Genomic DNA, 23,206 nt, shown 5'->3' with positions numbered 1-23,206 from the left:
TTTTGAGTCAGAGGCTTGGTTAATGGAGATTCTTGTCTTCCCCGGAATTCAATATGTTCCAGTTTGGTCTTTGTTTGGCTCAGATTGGACTTTGTTTGGCTCAAGATTGGACTTTGTTTGGGCTCAATTTCATGTACTTACTATTTATAGTAAGTCAAGAGACAATTGAGAGCGACCCTTTCTATTTTTGGTAAATCAGTAGGTTGGACAGAGGATAAAATGGTCAACTGCCCGGTGCAGATTAAATGAAAAAATATTGATTAATCATGGAATTATGCTTATTTGATTATTAATAAAGTGATAGCTTTATTAATAAATTTTATTATGAGGCCATTTAATGTTATGTTATAAGTTATTACTATTTCATAAAGAAAGGGTCATTTTCATCATTAAAGAGGGGACCAAATTATTAATTAAATATCCGACACATAACCCAAAATTTATTCATTTATGAGCAAATAAAATAATATTTCATTTAAATGATTAAAAGTGCCTTTTTGGGAGAGGTTCGAACTTCTTATGGAGAATATATAAGCATGAAAAAAGAGAAGTTTGATTATTATGTTATGCATCTATTTTCTTTGAACTTGGTTTGGGAGAAGAGACCAAGGGTTTCATGCTTTCAACAGCCATTGGAGAACGGAAAATCTTCAGTGTTGTAGCCATTTGAGTTGGTGAAACATCCAGTGAATTTGGCATTCAGGAGAGCTTCATTCAAGAGTTCTAATTGGGCTAAATTGGTGAAGTTTCGTGGACATTCAGAGCAGATCCAAAGGGGTTTTCAACTGGCAGATCGAGGTTATTGTGTTGGTGATTTTCTTTAGTCATTAGCTTGCTTCTTAAGCTATACAGTTGTTGCAAAAAGCCTGCCGTATACCCTCATTGCTGGGTGCACCTGTATGGTGCGATTTTTATTTAGAAGACACAATAAAATCAAAGGAAATCATCTTTGGCAGCGCTGGTATAAGAGAAGGATAAACGCACCATTTGGAAGGTCAAGATAAAAGTCTATCAAAAAGAAACAATAAAGTTTATGGTTGCTGCTGTATTTAACAGGTTCCATACTTGTTATTACCATTGTTGTTTGCTACATTCCAATAAAGACTTCCCAGATTATTGTTTATTGCATTGCCATGTATCTTGAGTTGCATTACAAATTAAGCTTTATGGTTATTTGTATTTGGTTTATTATCAGCATATGGCTTGTATGCCAACTGTTTGCTTAAATGCCTAGTGGCTGTAGGTGTACATTGGGATGCATGGCAAGTGTTTGTCTTTATGTCAACTAGCTGTACTAGTTAATTTCAGTAATTACATGGGTGTGTAAAGGTCTGAAACAGCTAGTATATCATTTCTATAACAACTTTGCATTGTTAGAAGCCTTCAATAACTTCATTTGCAGCCTATGAACTCAAAGAAGACAATCAGAAAATTCATAACAGCGGTTTCATACATTGTATGCTAAGTGTTTGATAATATTTCTTGAGCCTATGATCAACATTTTGAGGACAGATTTGGCATGGGATACTACATAAGAACAGTAATAAACAATAATAACTGATACCACAAGATTAAACGAAAGAAGAACCCCACGTGCACCAATGTAATATATGATTTCACGAGCTAACACAAGCTCAAAGACTTCTGCAACCCTTTTTACAAATTAAATAACAAAGATAAAATATATAGCAGCACAAAGACTTTCAAGTATATTGTAGCTCCAAATTTATAAAGAAAAGAAAATTTGTAGCTCGAAGACTTCAAACCTTCTCTAATTAAGATGTTGATTACTATCTCTAAATCTAGTATTACAGCTCAACGACTGTAAAATTAGATTTAAAACCACTTTAAACTTAATAGTCACAACACAATACCTCAAGCAAATTTCAAGGTTATGGAATCCCAATGACAAAAGAACACTGTAATCTCATAAGAAAATGTTCCAACACAAAGAGTGAATGCACAATTGCTCCTTTCTATTTACTTGAAATTGATTTGCAAAATAAAATCGAAGTCTTAACTTGCTACACAAACTGGCAGAATTTTGTTGCTATGCCTAAGATGATTATTTACAAATGAGCACCCTCAAATATATAGGGGAGGGCTTGTGAGCAAAAAGAGGGAAAATTGCAACTAACTTTGACTTATTCAACAGAGTCCTATTTGACTTTGGACTTGTGTTGTTGTTACATAAAATTACAATTTTACAATTTACATGTAAAATGTCATAAACAAATTACATAATGCATAACTGACAATATGAAAATAAACTAATTGTCCAGAGACACGTCTTCATTATCATCACCCTTCTTTAGAAACTCTTCATATCATTGCAAGGTAGCCTATGCTTCAAAGTCATATGGTCCCAATGTGTGGAATCTAACACATGGAATGGAGTTGTAGTGCTAAACTGAAGAATCTCCAGAGCTAGAAAAATTCTAACATAGTAGATCAAAAATTGCAAATTGGGGTTTAAAACCCGATTTGCAACAAGAATGGGTCAAAACATGCAAATCAATTTTTAAAACCCGATTTGCACAAAAGGTTGGCAATACATGCAAATCGGGTTTCAAAACCTAATCTACACTTAGGTTGGACAAATGTGCATTTCAGGTTTTAAAACCCGAAATGCAAGTGACAATGCATAAACATGTCATTCGGGTTTTGAAACCCGTTTGACATGTAAGTTGTAGTGAAGGTTGCACGTCAGGTTTTAAAACCTGATGTGCATGTGATGCAAAAGGTGCACGTCGGGTTTTAAAACCCGATGTGCAAACGACAACGGTGGTGCAGGATGTAAATCGAGGTTTAAAACCCAATTTGCATGTGATAATGCATAAGATGTATTTCAGATTTTAAAACCCAATATACATGAAATCAAAAAAACTACCTTGCCAATTTTTCAAGAGGCAAATTAAGGGACCCAAATGAGACAATTTCCCGAGGAACCTAACTACACACAAGAGGGTTTGACAAGTGCCTCGACATGTGTGCTTAGAAGGTGTGGGCTACAAAATGGACAAATTTCGTAAGGGTTATCCCACAATTTGAGTGAGCTAAAATCAAGGATAACATGCTCACAGAGGTGCTTGCCATTCAATAGGACATTCAATTTTTTATTTTTGAAATACTTTATTTCACCCCCTTGGTGCAGGGACTATTGTATAGGCAACCATTTTTTATGTCATGAAATTAAAGTAACCCTTCAAATAGGTGCATGCCTTATGAGTCATAACAGAGAAACACTTTATGCATTTTGAAAACTTGCAAGTCTTCATATGGGCATTTTGCTCATATAGCGAGCAACTTTATTTCATTAAATGTTTTCTTGAACCTCTTTGATCATGCAAATGCCTCTCTACACTAGGAAACATTTTCCAAATTTTGACTTTATGTTCCTCTTTAGAAAGGCACGCTCTTTTACATTAACACGCATCTTTTTTATTAGCCTAAAGCTTGCACTCCTCCATTGAGGCATGCATTATTCCATTGGCTGACATTTTATCTTTTGGAACATACTATTTGCACTCCAATACACAAGCATAGGCTTTTACACTGGTGTGCAACTTTTCAAATTTGAATTTCACACACCTCTTTGGAGTGGCGCATGCCTCTACATTGGGCTGTAATTTTTCATGCCTTCAAAACTTTTTGGCCTTTTTTCTTCCCTCGTCTGAGCTTGGATCTTTGCTTCGTCAAATGTGCTGGAATGCTTATTTTGTTGGTATTGCTAAGATAGAGACTAGAGATGATAAAGATGACACTGATGATCATAACAAGGGATTAAGTATAGCTTACAAGCCACAAACAAAAAGTTTTGTACTTAGAATTTGACTCAGTACAAAAATTTGCATACAGATTCAACAATTCCATTGTTGTGTGAATTTGCTGAGTGTTATCATTGCTGCATGGATAGATAGTCTTCCATTAGAACTCCATTAACAGCTGCTTCAAATATTCCACTACCTGATTCATTAACATGAATACGCTTCTTCTTTAGTGTAACTTGATTCCATAAGTTATTGTTCCTAATGCATAAAGAGGGGAAGACAGTCACTACTCCTGAATCTTAGAGTAATGCAAATAATATATAGAAATATAAGCAAAGAGCATGATGAGTATAAGAAACCAGCAATTTAACCAAGAGATACAAAAATTGGAAAAAAACACCAAGACAGTGAAATGTTGTTCCTTCTCAAGCAACCATCTCATGGACAGCTACAACGGTTTCTTGCCCAAATCAAGGCTTACAAGGACTTTCTCTTGCCCGCAACAGCAATTCCTATACCACATAATTCTCTAGTGCTCTCACACACTCCCTAAACCTCTGCTACGCTGTCTTATACGATATTAGGATTGTGAATATGAATTTTAGTGTAAATAGATCATTTGAACGGATTGTTTCAAATGGCCTATTTTTACGTCCTGACGTAAGGCAGTTTCTTCCTGATACATCATATCCTAAATAATCTAAACCCGTTTAGATTTTCACATTTAAATTTTCTCAATCAGAATTGAGTTTCTGAAAATCAAGAATTAATATAAAACGGCATATTTTGCATGCATAAGTATCAGTACACATTTTTACATAACCCCCTCCATCCTTACTCCCTCTCCCTCTAATCATGTTTTTTGTTCATGTTCCTCGTTCTCCAATCCTCCTCCCTTCCCTTTGCTTCTTTAAGATTATGTCTGCAAACTATTCGTTTATTATCCTCTTCTTGATAATGTATCACTGAGTGTGATCTACAACGTCTAAGAGATTCAGAAGCATTCTTAATATTATACTATATGAACTGTGAAATACTGAGTGTGGTCTACAACATCTGCCCAGTGAATCCAATTGTATTCTTAACATTATACTACATGAACTGTGAAAAACTCATGCCAACTAGAAACAAACAATTTAAGAGAATTTTAGAAGACGAACCCCGAAAGGCAGGTAGGTGATAGGATGGGAGATTGTAAGTTTGAGTCCATGTCAATTAGAAACAAACAAGTTAGAATTTTGGAAGACGGACTGGGAGATCCTAAGTTTGAGCCCTAGAAAACAAGAGTTTAGAACATACCAAACCATTGGTGGCTGTCTGCAACATTCCAGTAACTCTGTGCCTCGCTGCGAGGACCAGCGTCCTTCCTGGTCTCGCCTCCACTGAACAAAAGCAATGCGGCCTCATCCATGGCTGCCATGTTAATTCCTTCCCTGATGTGATCCACAAACGTAGCAGCCTGACCCGGATGCCTCTGATATGACTCCAAGTACCACGCCGCCTCCTCCTCCTCTGTCCCCTTCTCGCACTTGCTCCCCCCTTTATACACAGAATGTCCAGCCACCATCACCAAATTCTTGAGGTCTTTAAATGGGTACACCGCCCCCTGCTCCCGCCGATTAATCGAAGAAGCTCCCCATCGCACATTGCTGTTGTAAAAAGAAACGAGGAGGAGAATGAATGTGCCCAAACAGATTACGAAGCTTAGAAAAAGAAGTGGGTTGGGTTTAAAGAGGCCTGACATTTTAGAGGCCCCGCGCCTGCTGATGATACTGCTGCTTCTCCTTCTTTTGACTCCGCTTTCTAGATCCAGGAATTCTCCATTTAGGATACCCAGTTTCTTCATTAGATCCGATGCTGCTCTCATTTCATCATGATGTGCCACTGCAATTCTCTTCTCCCATCAGCAGGAGGATGCATCTGCTGAATCTCCGAGGCCCACCTCGCTCTTCTGAACCAAATTTCAGCGAGGACTTCAGCCAAAGTCAGTATTTGTCGTATTTCCTGATATTAACGTTGGATCTTAAAAACATTTTCTAACTTGAAAGACTAATCCAATATGCATACACATTAGCACAGTTAAGCTAATGAATAATAGTTATGGGTTAATGTTAGTTGAATATGGCAATAATTAAATGTGGAAAATAATAGAAAATGAAATTGTGATTGAATAGTGAAAAAATTAACGTAGCAAAATCTAATATGTTTCGAGATTTGAAATGAAATGTTTACATCTATGTAATTTATAACTTCACTTTCTATTTCACTTCCTCCATCTTTATTTTTTCTATTTTTCTTAATCTTTGAGACTAGTAGTATCTAGGAATACCTTTGGATGATTGTATTTAGCTTTGTAATGGGTGAAATTCTCCTAGGTCAACCTACAAAAATTTGGACAATAACTAAAGATAATTCTTTTCAAAATTGAATATCCTTCTAGAATGGTTTTGTAGATCTAGAATACTAGTAGGATACTAATTGATGTGTTGTAATGTGAATCAACTTAGAGAATGAGGAATTGTGAATGAAAGTAATGAAATGCCTTTAAATACTGTTAAAATCTAAGAAAACAAATTTAAACTAGAATCGAATTGAAAGAGTTAGAAAAAAATACTGGAAATAAAATGGACAGAATAACAATACTAGAGAAACTTGATGTGAATGCTCAACGATAGAATAGCATCAAGAGAAATCTCCCAATATCCAATATAAAATACAAGCAAGGTAGCATGTTTATATAAACTCAAGTGAGAGGTGGAGGTGGAAATATCGGCCAATGAGGAGAAACCACCATGATGGTCTAAACACAGTAAATACACCTCCTCATAGCATGCCAACACCTTAATACCCACTTGTCTTAAGTAAACATGCTTTATAAAATTAAGCAAGCTAAATTAAAGTGTAGGAAAAATCTAGGAAAAATGAAAAATAATAAACCCAACTAGGAAATTAAAAACCTACACTAACAACCCCCCCACTTAAGCATAGCTTAGGTAGGTGAAAATATGGGTCCTGGCAAATGAAGTCTGATGAGGTACCCATGTACATAGTCTTCCCCCTCAACAAAGAGAGTACTCCACCCCCCCCCCCCCCCCCAAATAGAGAGAGAGAGAGAGAGAGAGAGAGAGAGAGAGAAGGAACTAAGAAGCCCCCCCAACAAAACAAAACACCTGTCGCACCCCAAGCAAAGCTCTCAAATGAATGAACTTGCTCTCATTGAAGAGGTTGGTGAAAATGTGTGCAGTCTGATCTGATGTCTAACAGTACTAAAGATCAAGAACCTGCTCATGAATCAACTCCCAAATGTAGTGCATGTGAATCTCAATGTGCTTGGTCCGCTGATGATGGACCGGATTGCGAGAAATCTGAATAGCACTCTGGTTATCATAAAAGATGATTGTAGGCTTTCGAAAGGAAATGTCAAACTCAATGACAATATTTTGAAGCCAAATGGCCTTAGTAGCAGCATTAACTGCTCCTTGATACTCAACCTCGGTAGATGAAAGAGCAATAGCAAATTGTTTCTTGCTGGACCAAGAAACTGGACCAGAACCAAGAGAGAAGCAATACCTTGAAGTGGACTTGCGATCCTAAGCACCACCTACCCAATCTGAATCTGTGTATCCCACCAAGTCAATATCCACACCCATTGTTGTAACGTCATAAAATTGTGACCTACACCTTTTGATCGCATTTGGGTCTTCACATTGGCAAAACGAATCCTAACCTTGATTGGAGACCCGAGATATGCTCGCATCACCTAAAACATGCATTTCCTTGCATCCTGCACTTTCCTCATGTACTTCTTGTCCTATATTAAGGCAGGACAGGGGTGTGGCACCCATGTTCTTGCCCTATTTTGGGCCCCCTCCACTTAGGTCCTGCATTGGGCTTGTCAATGAGAAGCGAGAAAAAGGTTTTCTATGACGGCCTGAGACGGAAAACCAGTGATAAACCCTAATTGGCAAGTACATAACGAGAGTTTTCCCCTCTCATTTACATAAGTACAATATAAGTTCAATAAGCGAAAGTAAGGAGAACAAGCATTATCGTCATTCAAGCATTCCTTTCAAGCATTGAGCATCTCAAGTCTCCTTTCAAGGCTAGGTGTTGCGTTCAAGTCAAGGATTCAACCATTGAAGAGGAGATCCCTATCAACAATCAAAGCATTCAATTCTACATATCCTTTCAAACAACTCTATCAACATTTCAATTGCATCCTCTCTTGAGGTTAATTCTATTTCAGACATTTACTTGCAAGTACTTTTCATCATTTGGTTGATTCCAAAACTGGGGTTTGACCCGAAGGCAAACCCCCAATCCCAACAACATTTCCTCTCTTTTCTGTGTGTAGGTTGTAAGTGCGCAGCTGTATTTGCAGATTTAGGCTTCATTCTCAAAGACAAAAAAACCCTTTTTAGCGCATGGATTTTTTGGAGGACCGAGTACACTTTCAACACAGTCCTGACAACTTTCGCTCAAATTTACAAGGGGGCTTCGTCTCGACATTTCACTGCTAATTCCAGGTGCACAACTTCATCCTGCATTATTGTCTCAAGTTATAATCATTTCTTTGTTGTCTTTACACTTAGTCTCAATTTGCTTAATTCATTCTATCCATTATAAAAGAGGGGTTACTTTTACTTTCCAAATTCATTGTCAATTCACTTAGCATTCAATCTCTTTCCATTGATATTGGATCTAGTGAATTCAATCCCCCTCTTTTAAATATAATGCATGAAAGAGGTTGAAGAGGATCCTTTGTGAAACTTGCACTCCATTCTTAAGGAGGGTAAAGCTTTCCACATGATCCCCTCCTCCCTTTTTCACCATTACATTTTGGTGAACATGACACCTTACATGCTTGACATTTCACATTATTGCATATTTTTCATTTACAAGTTTAATTTTCTTGCAAAACTTAGTGGTTAATTCATTCAAAACCCTAGTTGTTAAAATTGGAATTGAACTTGTGTTTTGCAAAAATTGCTATCTATTGTTTTAGGTTTGAAGATTGCATTAAATTCAATTTCTTATTTGTCTTGTTGAATATGCAAATCAATTTTACAAAATTAAGTGGTTAATGGTCAAAACCCTAATTTTCAAAAATAAACTTGAACTTGTGCAAACATTAGATTTACATTTAATTTTTAGATTTAGAACTATTTTCAGTTCTGTCTTCTTGCCTAAAATTCAAATTTTCAATTTCCGTCCCTTTTTCAAAATTCAAAATTTAAAAATTTAGTGGTTAGGTCCTAAAACCCTAATTTTCAAATTCACTTGCATTTGTGTAAAATTCAATCAATTTCAACCCATTTAAGTTTTCAAAACATTATCCAAGGTGGCCTTATCCATTAGGTTTGACCTTTTTCAAATTTGCAATTCAATTTCTTATCTTTTTCAAAACCCTAATAGGGTCCTATTTTCACATCCAAACCTTCATTTCGCATATCTAAACTTCGTAAAATCTGTTGGCATTTCACATAATTGATGCAGATGAGGTCATCTAGTTGAAGATGGATGACTGCACCGATAAAGGATAGAAGTCTATTTGTGATGAAGAGATTGAGATTCTATGAATAGATGACATGATCAGTTATTTGTGTTGTCATTGATGGCAACCGATGTCAAATGATGTTCCTAATGTTTTGTTTGGTCATCTTAGTGATTTGGTTTACTGGAAGATAGAGTTTACCGAAAGAGAACTAAAGTATGTGAAATAGGACTTTAATCGGTAAAGCAAAGATGTTTTGATTGAATCAGTCGACCGGCGATGTTTGGTGATTTGCGGTTTGTATAGTGAACTTGTATCATGGAAAGGTGTATGTGATCAGAACTGGAACTTATGAAGATTATCGGAAGGCGTGTTTCAAATTTATGATGAAGTTTTGCTAAGGTTTTAGTAGGGTTTAAGACCGGTGAAGAAATCATCAAATCGGTAATGATTTTTGTTATGATGATGATCGATGGCGAGTCTACATGAAACTGGTAACACGACACAACCCACGTGAAAATATTTAATTGTTGTTTTGGTGTGATTCAAGGAAGAATTTCTTGGGAATCAACTAAATGCTTAGTAGAGTATTTTGAGGGTTTGACTTTGGTACAGATCGGATTTTTGTGATGGGTTATGATCAACCAATGGTTGATGTTGCATTGTAATTTGTTGTAATGATCTGTATATCGATCTATGATGATCTCTTATGATTTGTATTGCAAAGTAATGATGTAATTAGGGTTTAGTGCCCCACCTAGTTGAGATGGCTATTTTGGATGACACAGTTGATGTTTATTGTGTCGGTGATCTTAGAGAATGTGTTAAGCTATCCAAGTGAAGTGTGAAATCTACCTGAGAGTTGCAGAGTGTTGTGTATAACTGGATCTGATCAAGCAAGCAGAGAAGTGCAAATAACAGATCATTCTTTCATTGCTATTCCCTAACAGTTGCAGTAGGTTAAATCCCTTAACCGGGTAGGTCCTAATAGGCCTTAAACATTTAAGTCCCCTAACAGGGAAGCTCTCAAAAGAGTGTTAAATCCTCTCACGAGGTTGATCCTAACAGATCATCAAGATCCTAACCAGGCTGCTAGACAAATCCCTTAACCAGGTGACTCCCAACAGGGTCTGATCCTAACCGGGCGTATTGTAAGCTCCTAACAGGGTGCACTTCAAAACAATACAAATATTTGTGGGTGCCAACTCCCATCGTGGTTTTTCCATATTTAGGTTTCCACGTCAAAAAAATTATGGTGTTCATGTGTGAAATGTTTTTCATGTGATGTTCTTGTTTATGTTTCATTTCATGCATTATCTCTGAGACATTGGTTATGATGTTTTATCAGAAGTTTATTAGAGGTTATCGATACTGATAAGGAGTTGTTTTGAAATTATTTGATCTAATTGATAAGGTTAATGAGTTGGTAAATGATCAAGTTTATATGATTACTTTGGTGGTGAAAGTATTGATTGATGTGGTAAATGATTTGATTAATGTGTTAAGCAAATCTGATAGAGAGGTTGTTAGATCTCATTAAAGAAGTTGATATATTTGTTAAATGGTTTCAGATCTGATATAAGTTTGATTCTAGGTTTAAAGTTTCAATTGGTCTTAATACTGATTCACCCCCCCTCTCAATATTAATTGGATCCTCATAGGATTAACAATTGGTATCATAGCATTGGTCCTCTATGTGCAGAAAGCCTAACCGCTCGAGGAAAAAATTATGAGGAAGTCAAGATGATGAAGAAAGAGGGTCTCAAGTTCAACAAGGATAACTACAAGATCTGGAAAGACAAAATGAAGATCTACATAAAAGTTCTTGGTGCACAATATTGGAAGCAAGTTGAAACAACATATGTTGCTCCTACTACTACTCCCTTAACACTGGATGAAATCAAATTGCAGCAAGATAACATGCAAGCCCTAGAAGTTATTGTAAGTAATTTATCTGATCCAGAATATATTGATGTTCAAGGATTGGAAACTACAGGTGAGGTTTGGGAAAAGTTAGGGACAATCTATGGAGGAGATGAGCATGTTCAAAGAGCCAAAGAGGAAATCTTGAGAGGAAAGTTCAATAACATGAGAATGCTTGAAGGAGAGAATATTGCACAGTATGGTCAGAGAATCAAAGAAGTTGTTGGTGGTATAAAGAGTGAAGGAGGTAAAATAGAAGATGATGCAATAGTGAGTAAAATGCTCAGAACTCTTCAATCAGTATGCTATAAGAGTATCGGCAATCCAAGAACTTAGATCTATTTCAAATGATAAGGTAACTGTTGATTCATTGATTGGTAAGCTTACAACTTTTGATTTAAATAGTTTTGACAATAGTGTGACAAAATCTACTGAATCTGCCTTTAAAGCTTCTATTACCAGTTCATCTGCTAGAAAAGGAAAAGATATATGTCAAAATCATGAGTGCAAGACAAGTCATGGAAGTAATCGGGGAAATGAAGACAATGAAGATCAAGTGATGGAACTTGAGGCACTATTAGCAAAGAGATTTCCAAGAGGCATTGGTAAGTATAAAGGAAATCTACCTTTGAAGTGTTTCTCTTGTAGTAAAACTGGTTATATTGCTGCGAAATTCCCTAACACCGATACCGGTAAGAAAGAGAAATTTAGAAGATTCAAAGGAAAGGGCAAGGAACATTGTTATGTTGCAGTAGATGAAGGCGTGACCGATGAGGACTCGGAAGAAGAAGATGACAATGAAGAAATTGTGTTTGTAGTCGTGAAGGAGGAACTGTCAGATGAAAAGGCACTAATATCTCATATGGAGAATAGTGATGAATGGATTATAGATAGTGGCTGCTCACACCACATGACCAGAGATAAAAGTAAGTTCATAACCCTTAATGAATTTGATGGAGGTGTTGTTAGATTTGGAAATAACTCTCCTTGCATGGTGAAAGGTAAAGGTTCAATCTCTCGAAATGGGAAGAGTAATGTTGATGATGGGTTTTGGGTTGATGGTCTTAAGCATAATCTTTTAAGTGTTGGTAAGATCAATGATAAAGGTTATTTGCTTGAGTTTAAAAGTGGAGTCTGCATAATTCTTAGAGGTAATGGTGAATTGATTGCTATCGGGAAGCAAACTAGAGGGAACTTATTCCATTTGAATAGTAATATTAATAATTGTATGGTTGCAAGAATGGAAGACAGTTGGTTGTGGCATAAAAGATGTTGTCATGTTAATTTTGATCATTTGGTTAAGATAAGCAAGTCAAGTGTTGTAAGAGGATTACCCCAACTTGTCAAACCAGATAGTGTGATATGCAAAGATTGTCAAATCAATAAGATGACCTCTATTTCTTTCAAGAGAAAGAATTGTATTTCTGGGTGTGTATGGTGAAAATGGATTACAAATAACAACAATATTGCAAGGCTAAAATGAATCCAACCACTAAACCCTAGCCTAACAATGAACAAAGATCCACCATAACATATGAAGATTACCTAAGACAATGCAAAAATAATTCAAAATCACAAAGATTATACCATCACATGTCCAATAGGGTTTTGATCTCCATTCTTCCTATCTCCATTGATCTTGCTTGATATATTTGCTCTCAGATTTTTATATGCACAAGAGCTCAACAAAGAATGGAATGTGGTTGCAAGTAGGATCTTAGTGTAGCCAAGTTGCATGAAAGATCATTAGCATGTGTCATTAGGGTTTGACAATGAAGAAAGCATCTCCTTAAATAGAAGACACAATATGAAATGGAGGGTTAAGATTGAGAGGTGTAAAAAGAGAGGTCGGCTAGGATTAGAGGGTAGGTAAAAGAAATACCAAAATAATGAAAGAGGTAGGTAGTGTATGAATTAAGAGATGAATGACATGTGTCATGTGTAGAAAAAGATAATGAATTAATTAAATAAATAAAGATTTATTTAATTAATAGAAGAAGTAGGACAATTAAATAAATAAAATATTTATTTAATTTAGGAAAGGGATAATTTAAATAAATAAATGTATTTATTTAAATGAGAAATAATGCTAGAAGAGGATAAATGAATTAATTAAATAAATAAAGAATTATTTAATTAATAGAAGAATTAGGCTTAGATAATTAAATAAATAAAATATTTATTTAATTAGACATGACAATTTTGAGTGTCTACATTTTGCCCCTCTTTGAGACAATGCGGCTTGTCGCGTTGTTTCAAAGAAGATAAGATGAACTGATACAGAGTTGCCCCAGGATGGGAATGATATGCCCCCTTGAGAGATTGGATGAAAATGTCTGAAAAGATTGCAGACAATCTCTCGATAAGAAAAACGGGATAGAATGGACTGACCGAAGAAAGTGACAAAGTCACAAGAAGAAGAATACTGACTCAGGAAATGAGGGCGAGGGCTAGGGTAGGCTATAAGATAGACCACGGGCAAAAGACATCCTCATTGTCATCCACACCCTTACAAGGTCATAGTGCAGAGCGAGAAAAGAGCAGCAGCAGTTAGCAGCGATGGCTTTCATTCATAGATTTGACCGCATTCGCCGATTCCAGCGACCAGCAGATGCAGGAGAGCCGGTAAGTACCCGAAAACCTCCTCGTACTTTCATGCATTTCAAGTTGTGTCATTAATGCATGTTAGGTAGCAATAAATGCGCTAGGAATAGGGTAGTTAAAATATGCAAAAACGCACAACCGCGTCTGTGTTAGTGCCAGGCGCGTCTGTGTCCAACAGGCGCGTCTGTGTCGGTTCCAGGCGCGTCTGTGCCTGGGACCGCGTTTGTGCTGAATACGGACGCGTTTGTGAAATGTAAGGGCGTTTATGTCATGTAGGGACGTCTGTGTTCCCTGGCCGCGTTTGTGCATGATATAGGCACGTATGTATTCAGGAAGCGCGTCTGTGTTGCAGAAGCGCGTTTGTGTGTCAAAATGCATAAGTTGAGTCTTTATAGGTCAAATCGGCAGTTCTGTGATGAACATACGCTGTCGATTGGATAAGCTGCTGAGAGGATACACTCAAACAGGTCCTCTAGGATGACTAGGATAGATCAAGGCACTTTGTGATGAACAGGGAGCACCAAGATAGGAAGCACTTTGTGATGAATAGGGAGTGCGAATGTGAGTAACATTTTGTGATGAACAGGGAATGTCACACATGTAGTACTTTGTGATGAACAGGGAGCACTACTAGGATATATAGCAACACTTTGTGATGATCAGTGAGTGTCACTAGGATAGATAGCCATATGCATTTAGATAGCAAGTAGCATTTTGTGATAAACAGTGAATGCCACGATAACTGACATGATTGATTGGTTGACTGCAGGAGTATCTGCCTATGCTGGAGTCACGGGAGAGATTCCCATCGACTCAGAGGTTGCGACCAGAGTTGTCGATCCAGGACAGGATTTCTATTGAGGAGATGGGTCTCACACATGTGCTATATGTGCCCGCGTTTCGGGCAAACATGGGTTTGCTGACTGCACTGGCGGAGAGATGGCACTCCGAGACTTGCACGTTCCATTTGCCTATGGGGGAGATGACAGTGACGCTGGAGGATGTGTACAGGATACTGCATATACCGATCGATGGAGAGTTGATTCCATATGATCGAGATGGTGACAGGGAGGCACTAAGACGGGTATTCCAGGATCCCGGTTTGGAGATGAGAGCAGGTCACGTGGCATGGGATACCATGACCGCTACAGGTTTAGCTTTGCCAGCTGTTATTGGAGGAGCCATCAGTGGTTTCTTATGTCCAGACAAGGCTACACGGGGATTGGCAGTTGGCTGGGGAGGAGCATTGGAGACACTGATGACAGAGCACACCAGATATGCATGGGGGCCATGTGTCATAGCACATTTGTACTATGAGCTGCATCAGTTTGTTTACCACGGATCGATGGGCTTGGGCTGCGGAGTGACTCTCCTACAGGTGTGGGCATATGAGCACCTTCCTATCACATGGCCTATCCACTTCAGAGGCAGAGGGCATGGACGGAGCTTCGTGCATTTATATGATATGATTACATCACAGCCGCGGATTGGTCGACTGGAGCATTGGAGACGCGTCATAGATGACATTGATATGGTTATCTGGAGGCCGTACTTGGGGTGCGAGGAGTGGGATGACGACGCATTGGAGCTACCTTATACATTCAGGAGCAGGTATCTAATTGGGCGGACGCCCTATATTCTGGAGAGGCAGCTGGTAGACAGGGTTTGCAGATAGTTTGGCCGGATTCAACGGATGCCACGAGGCTCGGGCATGTATGCCCGTACAGTCAGAGATCAGGTACAGTTCGGGCCGCTGTTATCATATGATCAGGTCGTGACACAACTGGCAAAGATGATGCCATTACCATGGGACATGTGGCCAGAGGTAGAGGATGCAGGGATGGACGCAGAGTACTCTGCATATTGGGCAGAGCATCCATTTCCGAGGTTGACAGATCCGGGAGAGCTGCTGGAGGGAGAGGTGGGAGGGGATGATGATGATGGTGGTGGAGGAGATGGAGGCAGGGGCCGACGGAGGCGGAGGGGAGTGGTGGGAGAGAGGCGGGTAGCACCTCGGAGGGAGGGAGGACAGGAGAGAGCAGCTCAGGTGGTGAGGGGTCGAGGTGGATTGCCCCTACAGGTACCAGCAGCACAGGGTCCTAAAGCACAGGGACCTAGACAGGTGCAGGGACAAGGACAGGGACAGGTACCTATTCAGGTACCTAGACAGGTACAGGGAGAGGCATAGGTACAGGCACCTGCAGAGGAGGAGCCACAGGCAGAGGCTGAGGGTGGAGATCCTGAGGAGGATGAGCTATTAGAGCTGAGAGAGATCTGCTAGGGCCAGGCAGACGAGATTGCTGATTTGGTTCGGGAGAGAGATCGCCTCAGGATCAGGCTCAGGGACACAGAGCGGGAGAGAGACCAGGCCATCCAGAGATATACTGAGGCCGAGACAGCTCTGAGGGCAAGGAGGCGGGTAGCAGAGGATGCAGGGGCAGGCTACGCATATGTGCTGCGAGCCGGAGAGGAGATCGCCTACTGGAGGGATCTGTACTATGGTGTCGTGCCAGCGGATCAGCGGGCGAGGAGCTTCCATAGATCGTCGCGCACAGCGACGGCTACGGGAGGGAGTCGTAGGAGGCAGGCATCCAGCGGTGGGGTCATGGGTCCTCCACCACCACCAGACAGGCAGGGAGATCCTGGAGCGGGACCATCTAGAGCTCAGACTCCGTCGAGGCCGGGCGGCTCCGAGAGAGGGAGTTCATCATAGCCATAGTGGGCTCCCCTTTGTATCAGTATATGTACCATTTTTGTATTGTAGACACCCGCGGGTGATTTTGTAGCCATATGATTTTTGACATCATTGTATCATGACACATTTTGATTATATATGAGAGATGATCCATTTTTGCGGCAGCTATATGCATGTGTACTTTATGTGATGAAATGTTCTTATGTGATACATGTTTTATGATATGGATGCTTATATGATGCAATGCAATATATTTTTGTTCTTTTATGTTGTATATGTGATACATGATGCAAATGTGAATGTATGTAATGCAAATGAATATGATAATGCAAATGATTATTTACATGATGAAAATGTATGATGTGCTAACATGTGTTGTATGCAGGATGTGATGCAATTGTGATATCTATATGTATATATGAAATGCTTATATGTGGTGATGTAGGTGTAACTATATGAAATGCAAATGTTTTTGGTGTGTCATTATACTCAGTCATGTGATAGCGGGCTACGCAGACTCGAGAAGGACAATGGAAGTCGATCAAGAAAGGGGGATGGAAGACAGAAGATATGAACGTGAAAGAGCTTCTTGTGCGTTATCATCATTGAGCTTTATTATGGCAGAATAGGTTATGACAATCGAGGCATATGTTTGGCCCAGAAAGTCATTGTACCTGTTTGCATGGAGATAAGACAGTCACAAACAAGGAATGCCCCAGTTCATACTAGAATCACAGTGTCCTCATATCCTTGGACAAGTCATAGCATTACTAAAAGACAATCCACAGACAGCAAATGCAAATAGGTGACGATACCCCATCCTTGCCTTTCTAGTCAAAGACATCCTGGAGATAGAATCTCTAGTCAAAGACATCCTGGAAAAGCTAAAAGACATGTCACCAAAAAGATAAAATCAAAAGAAAACCAAGACTCGACAGCAACATCCACTGTAGTCCTCAAGTTTAATGTCTCTTGTCACTTGTTTAAGTCTTATTCGATTGTGGTCACAATGTTCACTTTCACAAAAATGATAGATAGCACTGAACCATATGTTGTCTGAGTCTGTTGAAAGATTTGATTTTGTTGAAGCTCATTGTTGCTGCTGTGTCTCATTTGAAACTGACTGAATCCATGAAACTGATACTTTATTGTGGAGAAGATGGAACTTTATTGTGGACTGGCGATGCAGATGTTGCTTTATTGCGGATTGTGTGTGGATAGACTTGAAGGAAGCTGGAAGAAACTATACTCCTCGAAACATGTGATGTTCTCAGTTCCACACCCATTACTAGACGTAGGATTTGCCTTAGCCACAGATAAGATCTGATTTATTATGGATGGAAAGGGAGTGAAAAGGGAGGGGTTATGGATGGCTAACCAATTTTAGGCAGATCAATAACTAGCCATGATGGGAATAGGTAAGTTTATTGTGAGTGAATAGGTTGTGAGTGTGTGCAAAGTGAAAGATGAAAGAGAATCCTGAAGGAGAGAGGAGCAAAGTCTCTACGCATGGCGCTGGTGACCCAGTTTTCACCATGGTACTTGCCCAGGGCGCCACCGAAGTGGTTTTCACCGTTGGACGAAATTATTTCTCTTTACTTTTTTGGATTTTTCAATTTTTTTGTTATCACAAGGCGCCTGTTTGCCAGGTTTTCACCAAGTAACGATTTTTTTGTTTTATAATTTTTTTTGTATTTTTGAAATTTTTTTGATTTGTTTTGTATTTTTGAATTAGGATGTTCCGAAGAGCTTATGTGTAGAACCTGCGAAGGTGCATGTTGTTGATAAGATCCTCCAAGGGTTCACCTTCTGTAGTTGAGAGCTGATATGCCCCAGATCCATATACTGCTGTGATGATGTAAGGACCAAGCCAGTTGGGTTCAAATTTGCCCTTCTTATCTCTATCTTGTTGATTCTTGGGGTTCTCTCTGAGGACTAAGTCACCTACCTCAAATGTGCGAGGCTTGACCTTGTGATTGTAACTGCGACTCATTCGTTGTTGGTAAGCCTTGAGATGATTAAAAGCAGTGTGCCTTCGTTCCTCCAGCAGTTCTAGTTCTTGTAAGCGAGAGACCCTGTAGTCTTCATCGTTGATTATGTTTCTCAAAGAGACCCGTAAAGAAGGTAACTCGACCTCAATAGGCAAGATGGCTTCAAAGCCGTAGACAAGTGAGTAAGGTGTAGCTCCTGTAGGTGTGCGGACACTGGTACGATAGGCCCAAAGTGCGGGATTGAGTTGGATGTGCCAGTTACGGCCAGCGTCATCGACTGTCTTTTTAAGGATTTTGAGAATTGTTTTATTAGACGCCTCAGCTTGGCCATTACCTTAGGGGTAATATGGTGTGGAGAAACGATGGGAGATATGGAAGCGCTCACAGAGTTCACGAACATCCTGATTTTTGAAAGGACGCCCGTTATCCGTAATAATGGAAGTAGGAATCCCGTATCGGCAAATGATGTAGTTCAGGATGAAAGTAGCGATTTGTTTCCCAGTAACTTATGTGAGAGGCACGGCTTTAATCCACTTTGTGAAATACTCTGTGGCTGTGATAATGAATTTATGACCATTGGAAGAAGGAGGATGAATCTTGCCTATGAGATTGAGTCCCCACTGACAAAAGGGCCAAGGAGATGCAAGTGGTTGTAGTTCCTGTGCTGGTGCATGTATGAGGTCTCCATGAATTTGACACTGCTTACACTTCTTGACAAACTGATATGAGTCTTTTTCCATAGTAGGCCAGTAGTATCCAGTCCTGATAAGTTTCTTGGCCAAGGTAGGACCACTAGTATGCGGACCACATATCCCTTCGTGCACTTCTCGTAACGCAATCTGAGCTTTGTCACTCTCTAAACATCTAAGAAGGGTGCCATCTAGACCTCGTCGGTACAGGATATCAGCTAAAATGACGTATCGAGAGGATTGGCGAATGAAAGTGCGGCGTTGATTGTTCGATAGATCGGGAGGTAAGATATTGTCGCGAAGGTATGTGAATATGGGACCATATAACTGGGATTCAGGACCAACAACACATATCATTTCCGTAGGAGTGATCTCATATGAAGGAATCAACAGGTTGTCTACCAGGAACTCATAGCAGGTCTCATTTCGCGGTAGATCAATGAGCGAAGCAATTGTAGCCATGGCATCCGCAGCACGATTCTGTTCTCTTGGTATCTGCTCAAACTCTATCTTTGCAAAGTGCTGTTTCGGATCATCTACCAGTTGTTTGTAAGGCATTAGCTTTTCATCTTTTGTCTGATAATCATCAGTTGCTTGACGGATGACAAGTTGCGAATCCCCAAAAACACGAAGTTCTTGGATCTTCCACTGAACTGCAATTCTTAACCCAGTTGTTAATGCCTCGTATTCCGCTATATTGTTAGTGCAAGGAAATGATAAGCGGTATGACTTTGGTATAGAATTGCCTTGAGGAGTTATAAAGAGTATACCCGCTCCTGCCCCATGCTGTGTGTATGAGCCGTCAAAGTATAGTTGTCATGGCTTTGCAGGTGATATTGTTAGAATGGACTCATCTGGAAATTCTGACTGTAGAGGAACATCATCTATCATGGGAGCATCTGCTAGTTGATCTGCAATGGCTTGTCCTTTTATAGCTTTTCTGTCCACGTATTCAATGTCGAATTCACTCAAAATCATTACCCACTTGGCCAGCCGCCCAGTAAGTGTAGCTTTGTTGAGAAGATATTTTAGTGGATCAATTCGAGCAATCAACTTAGTCTTGTGAGTGAGCATATAATGTCGCAACTTCTGTGAAGCAAAGACCACAGCGAGACATGCACGCTCGATTGGTGTGTAGTTTAGCTCATATCCCACCAATGTACGACTGATATAGTAGACTGTTTTTTCCTTGCCGTCAGGTATTTGTTGTGCTAGGAGTGCCCCCAGTGCTGTCGGAGTAGCTGATATGTAAAGTAGCAATGGTTGATCGGGAATTGGTGGCATCAAAACTGGCGGGTTCAAAAGATAGTCTTTGAGGGCCTGAAAAGCCTATTGACAGTTCTCGTCCCATTTGAACTTGATGTTTTTGTGTAGCAGGTGCTGGAAAGGGTTACACTTATTTGCAAGTTGTGCTATGAATCTTCGTATGGACTGGAGTCTCCCTTGTAAAGATCGAAGTTGACTGATGTTCTTGGGTGGCGGCATGTCCAAGATAGCCTTGACTTTCGCTGGATTGGCTTCTATTCCTCTTTTAGACACAATGAATCCTAGGAGCTTCCCGGAGGTTACTCCAAAGACACATTTCTTTGGATTTAGTCTTACCTTGTATTTTTCTAGCCGATCAAAGACAACTAAAAGTATGTCCAAGTGTGTGTCTCTGTCTATTGATTTTCCCAAAAGATCGTCAACATAATCTTCCACGGTTATGTGCATGAGATCATGAAAGATAGTAGTCATCGCTCGTTGATACGTGGCACCTGCATTTTTCAGCCCAAAGGGCATGACATTCCAACAAAAGGTTCCCCATGGACAAGTGAATGATGTTTTATGTTGATCTTCAGGTGCAATCCTGATTTGATTATATCCAGAGAATCCGTCCATTAAGGATAACATCTCATGGCTTGCTGTGAGGTCAACAATCAAGTCAATGTTTGGTAATGGGAAATCGTCCTTTGGACAAGCCTTGTTGATATCTCTGAAGTCTGTACATATTCGGATGCTGCGATCCGGTTTGCTGACAGGTACTAAGTTGGAAATCCATTCGGGATAATCAATTGGGCGTATGAATCCGACATCCAGCAATTTCTCCAGCTCTGCCTTGACTAGCAATGCCACTTGTGGATGCATTTTCCTCAATTTCTGTTTTACTGGCTTTGCCCCCGGCTTGACTGTTAAATGATGCATTACTAAATCCGGGTCTAGCCCAAGCATATCAGCGTAAGACCATGTGAAGTTGATTTGTCGTTCCTTAAAGAAGCTTATGAATCTTGCTCTCTCGGCCTCTGTCAATGATTGAGCCAAAAATATGTTGTGTGGAACCTCTGTTGTACCAATGTTTGTCTTTATAGTCTCCTCTACCAACATGGATGATTTTTCCTCGTATGATGCTGGGAGAATGTCGAGCCTTCCATCTTCGGGCGCCTCCGAGAGGTTTTCACCCTCAGATACGTCCTTTCTTTTTACTTTTTTAGAGTCAGATAGCGCCACAGTGTGGTTTTCGCCATAAGACCCCTGTTTTGTTTTTATTTTCACATTTTTGCGACTAGAAGGCTCGACATCCTCACCAAAGTATGCCATGTTATTAAGCTCTATGGCGTATCCTGCTTTATGGTCTCCAGGGGGAAGATCATCTCGAATGCCAAGATAGTCGACAATAGCTTCGTCATTTTGAAATGTATCAAACTGTGCTGGTCCCTCATGATCCCAGTCAATGAGTTGGGGGTGGACAAGGGGAAGGTCTTTAGTGTTTTCAGAGTTCGCAAGGCTAATAGTGAAGATGTGGTTATATTCAGGTATGTCAAGATAGTCGTCAAGGTCATCAATGGCACTCTCCTCATCAGTTTCGATTGCGAACGAATCCAAATTGTCATCACTAGTAGCACCCTCAGGGACAGGTGTCCTCATCCTATGTGATTTTGACCTAGGACCTTGAAACGAAGCTTGTGCGGGATCCTTATGGGTTGGTTCTTGACCAACTCTGAACTTTTTGTAAAATTCCTCCTCCTCTGTAGGTTCATCTGGTTCTCTGAATGTCTCGTTGAGCTCATAGTCACTGGAAGATTTGTCTGAACCCCATTCCCATTCGTTGGAGTCTGTGGAATAGTAATCCTCTTGTTGAACTTCGGCAACTTTAATTCGCCATGTCTCTTTTGTTCTTTTATTGTGTAGTCTGGGATTCAGAAAACCAAGCCCCTTGGAGCATTCCCTTCTTGTAGTTAGCTCAGGTTGTAAGGGCTCCATGACACCTTCTCTGCGTAGTTCGAGAGGGCTTTTTCCATCATACCCGAATCTTTGCAGAATTTTGAAACCTTTGCCATAGCTTTCACAGGGTATAATAATCTGATCATGTGTTTCCTCTTCAACGTCCTTATAGAGCATTTTATATAAATTTTCTTCTTCTAGTTCACCCCATTTTTGAAAGATGGTAGGATCCCATTTGAGTATCATGATGGAGATTTGCTTGTTAGGATGTGGCCTCCCATATTCCTTGGGAGAGGTCATGACTTGTCGTAAAAACATTGTTTGATTCAAAGTGTATTCTCCCATGCCTTTGTCTTGAAACTTGGCTCTAAGTTCACCTTGTTTGGATGTCGAGGGCTTTAGTGACTCAGGATCAATATATGCTGAAGAAGGAGTAGCCTCACGATTGCTGGGAATGATAGTCTCAGTATGTGATCTCAAGTTATTGCAATATATGAATGGATTTGGATCGCCATTGACCGTTACCTCGACTCCATTATGAGGAAACTTAATGCATTGATGGTATGTTGATGGGACTGCCCTCATTTCATGAATCCATGGGCGTCCTAGCAATATGTTATACGTGAGATCTAGATCCAGGACTTGACAAACCACATCCTTTGTGACTCGCCCTATTCTTAGTGGTAAGATGACCGTGCCCTTGGACGAACGCTCTTCATCATCATAAGCCTTAATGGTGATTTGGTTTGTAGAATTCACAGCCTTGTCAGAATATCCCAATTGTCTGATGGTGCTCAATGTACAAATATTAAGACCTGCTCCTCCATCTATCAGGACTC

General features: G+C 39.8%; 1 protein-coding gene across 2 annotated transcripts in view; it reads right to left on the bottom strand.

Annotated features, from left to right (window-relative positions):
* The window catches only part of LOC131055478 (uncharacterized protein C57A10.07), a 48,637-nt gene extending 42,816 nt beyond the window's left edge, over positions 1–5,821 (bottom strand). The window contains exons 1-2 of one of the 2 annotated variants that reach the window (XM_057989963.2): positions 5,513–5,821; positions 5,070–5,419 (exon numbers count right to left, since the gene is read on the bottom strand). In XM_057989963.2, the coding sequence (XP_057845946.1) occupies positions 5,070–5,419; positions 5,513–5,637 (475 nt within the window). In that variant the 5' untranslated portion in view covers positions 5,638–5,821. Of the gene's footprint in view, positions 1–5,069 lie in introns of both variants that reach the window. The other variant, XM_057989962.2, reaches the window with a different exon arrangement.
* Between the last annotated feature and the right edge of the window lie 17,385 nt (positions 5,822–23,206).

The sequence above is a fragment of the Cryptomeria japonica genome, chromosome 5 (assembly GCF_030272615.1).
Source record: "Cryptomeria japonica chromosome 5, Sugi_1.0, whole genome shotgun sequence".
Lineage (NCBI taxonomy): Eukaryota > Viridiplantae > Streptophyta > Pinopsida > Cupressales > Cupressaceae > Cryptomeria > Cryptomeria japonica.
This window is presented reverse-complemented; position numbering and strand designations above follow the sequence as displayed.